This window comes from Cynoglossus semilaevis, unplaced genomic scaffold (genome assembly GCF_000523025.1).
Source record: "Cynoglossus semilaevis isolate Cse_v1.0 unplaced genomic scaffold, Cse_v1.0 scaffold3447, whole genome shotgun sequence".
In the NCBI taxonomy this organism is placed as follows: domain Eukaryota; kingdom Metazoa; phylum Chordata; class Actinopteri; order Pleuronectiformes; family Cynoglossidae; genus Cynoglossus; species Cynoglossus semilaevis.
In genome coordinates this window covers 2,999-6,590 of record NW_007585276.1, presented here as the reverse complement: position 1 = coordinate 6,590, position 3,592 = coordinate 2,999, and the positions used below count along the sequence as shown (strand labels likewise).

Here is a 3,592-nt window from a genome sequence, read left to right as displayed (position 1 = left end):
GGATGGAGAGGGACGGAGGTTCTGTGGAACAGGAAGGGTTAAAAGATGAGAAAGAAGTTAGTGGTTTTTAAATAAGCAGTCCAGTCCAGTCCAGTCCAGTCCAGACCAGACCCTTCCAGTCCAGTCCAGTCCAAACTAGTCCAGTCCAGTCCAGTCCAGTCCAGTCCAGTCCAGTCCAAACCAGTCCAGTCCAGTCCAGTCCAGTCCAGTCCAGTCCAGTCCAGTGCAGACCAGTGGCTCAGTGTGAAGGTCCAGGGTTCTCTCTCACCAATAATCTCTAGCTCCATTGCCACCTGGGTCTGGAGGTAGGGCAGATACGTGGTGCAGATGTACATCCCAGAGTGACGTACTTTCGCCTCCTGCAGGATCAAAGATGCATTCCCAGTCTTGTGCAGAGCCTCAAAGTCCATGGTGGCGTCTTGGTCCTGGACGTCAGCCAGACGGTCCAACTTGCCATCATAAGCCAGGATCAGTCGTCCTCTGCCTCTGAACTGGTACCGCCACTCCACAGCGAAACCCGACCCGGACAGAGGTGAAGACGGGTCGACCCAGTAGCCGCAGTCCAGCACCACAGACTCCCCGAGTCTGGCCTGGACCTGGACGGTCTTGGTGGTCACACTCAAGATCACTGAGGGAAGAGGGTCAGAGTTAGACCTTCAACCAGGAACAGGAGAGGTTCTCACCTGGTCCTGGTCCAGACATTTACCCTTTGGCTCCTCGGTTCCTGTGGGCGCTCGCATGATGGTGGACACGCTCAGCTGCTTGTTCCGGCCTTTCACTGTAAGGGCCAACCAATCAGCTTGGAGGTACGGAGGGCTGAGCCCGGACCCTGTGAGGGGGGCCACCCATTTGAGGTGGGAGGGCTGCTGCTGGAAGGGGTTCATCTCACACAGCGGCTTCTCCAGGGAACCCTTGGCAGGGGTGAGAGCGTGATGACAGAGAGAGGCAGCGGGGTCTGAGGGTGGGAGGAGTCAGAGGAGTGAAGGACGTGATGAGATGGAGGCCTTTTTCTCTGGGGTATTTACAGAGGATTTAAAGCCCCAACAACAACAACAGTAAGTGAGGGATTAACGTCCACCTAGTGGTCAACACTGGGACACACGGTGTTACCTGTGATGAAGAAAACTCTGTCAGCGCCGACGTCAGACGCCGTGGGCTCTGAATCATCAGTGGGGCTGTTCTCGTCAGTCCTGATGTGGAGCAGGGACTTCTGCTGCTGGGCTCGGAAACCTCCTCCTGTCTTCTCCTTCATAAACCAGCACTCCAGAGGAGGACAGGAGGAGGAGGAGGAGCGGCTGCTGCTGCTGGAGACTAAGTCAGAAAAGTCACAGATCAGAGAGGGAATAAAAAACATCTGTTTGGACTAACTTGTGAGCCCAGATGACTGAACATGGTTCCTGCTGCAGATTTCTTCCTTTTCCTTAAAGAGGAGTTTTTTTTTTATTTCTCCTCACAGTTTTTAAAATGCTGCTCAGTTTGTGATTTAATTTGGTTTTTTAATAATATTGGTGAAGATTATTCTGCTTCACTTTGTATTGGTCATATAAACTGAGTTTGACATTGACTGTACACCGTTCACAGTCCTCCATTTATCACCTGTTATTGTAAAAAAAGGAGGAAAGTGAAGTCAACTGAGGAAAATTAAAATGACTTGATATATAAATATAAAACAATTATTTTAATTTAGAAAAACTACTTTCTGTGCACGAGATGAATGAAATGCACCGGAAGTTCTCTACAAAATTAGCTAAGCTATAATTAAAATGACAATCACAAGGATAATATATTTTCTTTCAACACTAAATGTTCCAAATGACACAACAAACAGAAAAATTAGTAACATTCCAACACTGTATATCGTATTTTATTTACACGTGTTTTTCTACATCACATTATTACTTATTTAAATAGACATTTGTTTGACGGTAAGTAATGTAATACCAACATTAGACACAGGAGGGCAGCAAAGCGCCCCGATCAGATGCTGTTAAAACTAAACTACGTTCAGTAAAAAAGACCAGTATTCTGAAAAACACATTTAAAAATAAAGAATAAAACTATTAAATACACACGGCTACACCTGAGATCGATTTAGTCAAACCCGGAAACACGTCACCCACAGTTTCACCGTGTTTTAACAGCAAAAGTTCGACGTCGATCACATACGTTTGTAACAGAATCGATCGAAACCCATTGCAGTTTAATTCACCGTGTGTGATTACAGTTCGATTATGACGACAGACTTTAGGCCAGAATGACGTTTGATACGATTTTAGGTCAAAACAACTGAAAGATAATGACGTAAAAACACGTTACCTTGTACGAAGCAGGAAACTGCGACCAGAGTCAGTTTATAAATTGTGGAAAAGTCCGTCATGTTGACTTGTATTCGCTGATGTGATCAGTGTACGACTGAAGGAGACAGAAGTGAGTGGATTTCCCCCTGAAAAAAACACTTTATTTTAGTTTCACTTTCAACTGAAAGAAGAACAACATCCTGTTACACTTTCAAAATAAAACGAAATATAAAAAATGTCTCGTTGAACGACATTCTTTTCTCTTTTTTTTGTGCTTCTAGAAGTTTTAACATTCCGAATAAATTTTAGCTCATTGTTGTCTTAAATTTTTTTTGCTATTTTGTAAGAAGATGTTTCACTTTATTTAATGTTCTTTAGCCATTTCGGTGAAAGTGTGCGTTTTTGTCGTATTACACATTTCCAAAATTCCTCCCGGGTAACTTTACGTTTTTTAATGTATCTATTTTCTAGCACCTCACAGTGTTTATGTGTAAATCCAACCTCACGTGACAAGTGTTTGAAAAGTTCTACCCAGTAACAGCGGGAGCTGTGTGAGATGAAGAAGCCTGGTTGGACATTTTAGATTCAGAATTTAAAAAGTTAAAGAAATATCTTAACAGACAACTTAGAATCTGACACCATCTGCTGGTCAAACTGGTCAAACATAGATTTTATATATAAACGAGCACTCAGTTCAGTTAAAAAGCTTCTATATTTATGGTACGAATATAGAACAATATATATAAACTATTATAATTGCTCTGAGTTAATATAATTTAGAACACAACACTCTCAACTAAAACAATCCAAAGTTTCAACAGGTGAATGTTAGATAATGATAAAATATTCAACTTCAACTATTAGAAATATACAGGAAATCATATATTTTAGATGGACATGTATTTTTAAAGTAAAATTAATGTCCAACGGAGTCACTGGTAAAAACAAACCACCAAATAGATACAAAAAATAAAAATTCCATGCACATTATTCTAAAAAAAATAGAGAGTCGGTGTTTGTCATTTGACTCCATTATTTTGTATGAAGCCCAATGACACAATTAGAAAAGATCATTCTCTCTTCTAATTTAATAATTACTCAAACGTAGCTCTTTCTACGTTTGTTTAAAAACATGTTTATATTTTTAATAATGATAATATCTCAGAGAATATGACAATATATGTTGGTTTGTTCTTATTTACTTTCACTTTCTCCTCTCCACAACCTGTTTCACTCAGATTCACCCGGAGTTTAGTGACGTCGAGGTTGATTCTGAATTGTCATTGGCTCAGAGG

The 3,592-nt window shown here is 41.3% G+C and overlaps 1 protein-coding gene across 1 annotated transcript; it reads right to left on the bottom strand.

The window, feature by feature from the left end:
* Positions 1-6: 6 nt before the first annotated feature.
* On the bottom strand, positions 7-2,482 carry LOC103399005 (tapasin-like; the record flags this gene model as incomplete). The annotated part of the gene is made up of 5 exons (XM_008337756.3): positions 2,317-2,482; positions 1,111-1,311; positions 707-955; positions 269-628; positions 7-21 (listed from the first exon to the last, which is right to left on the bottom strand). Coding segments are annotated over exons 1-5 (886 nt in total), but the record flags the coding sequence as incomplete, so codon positions are not given.
* Between the last annotated feature and the right edge of the window lie 1,110 nt (positions 2,483-3,592).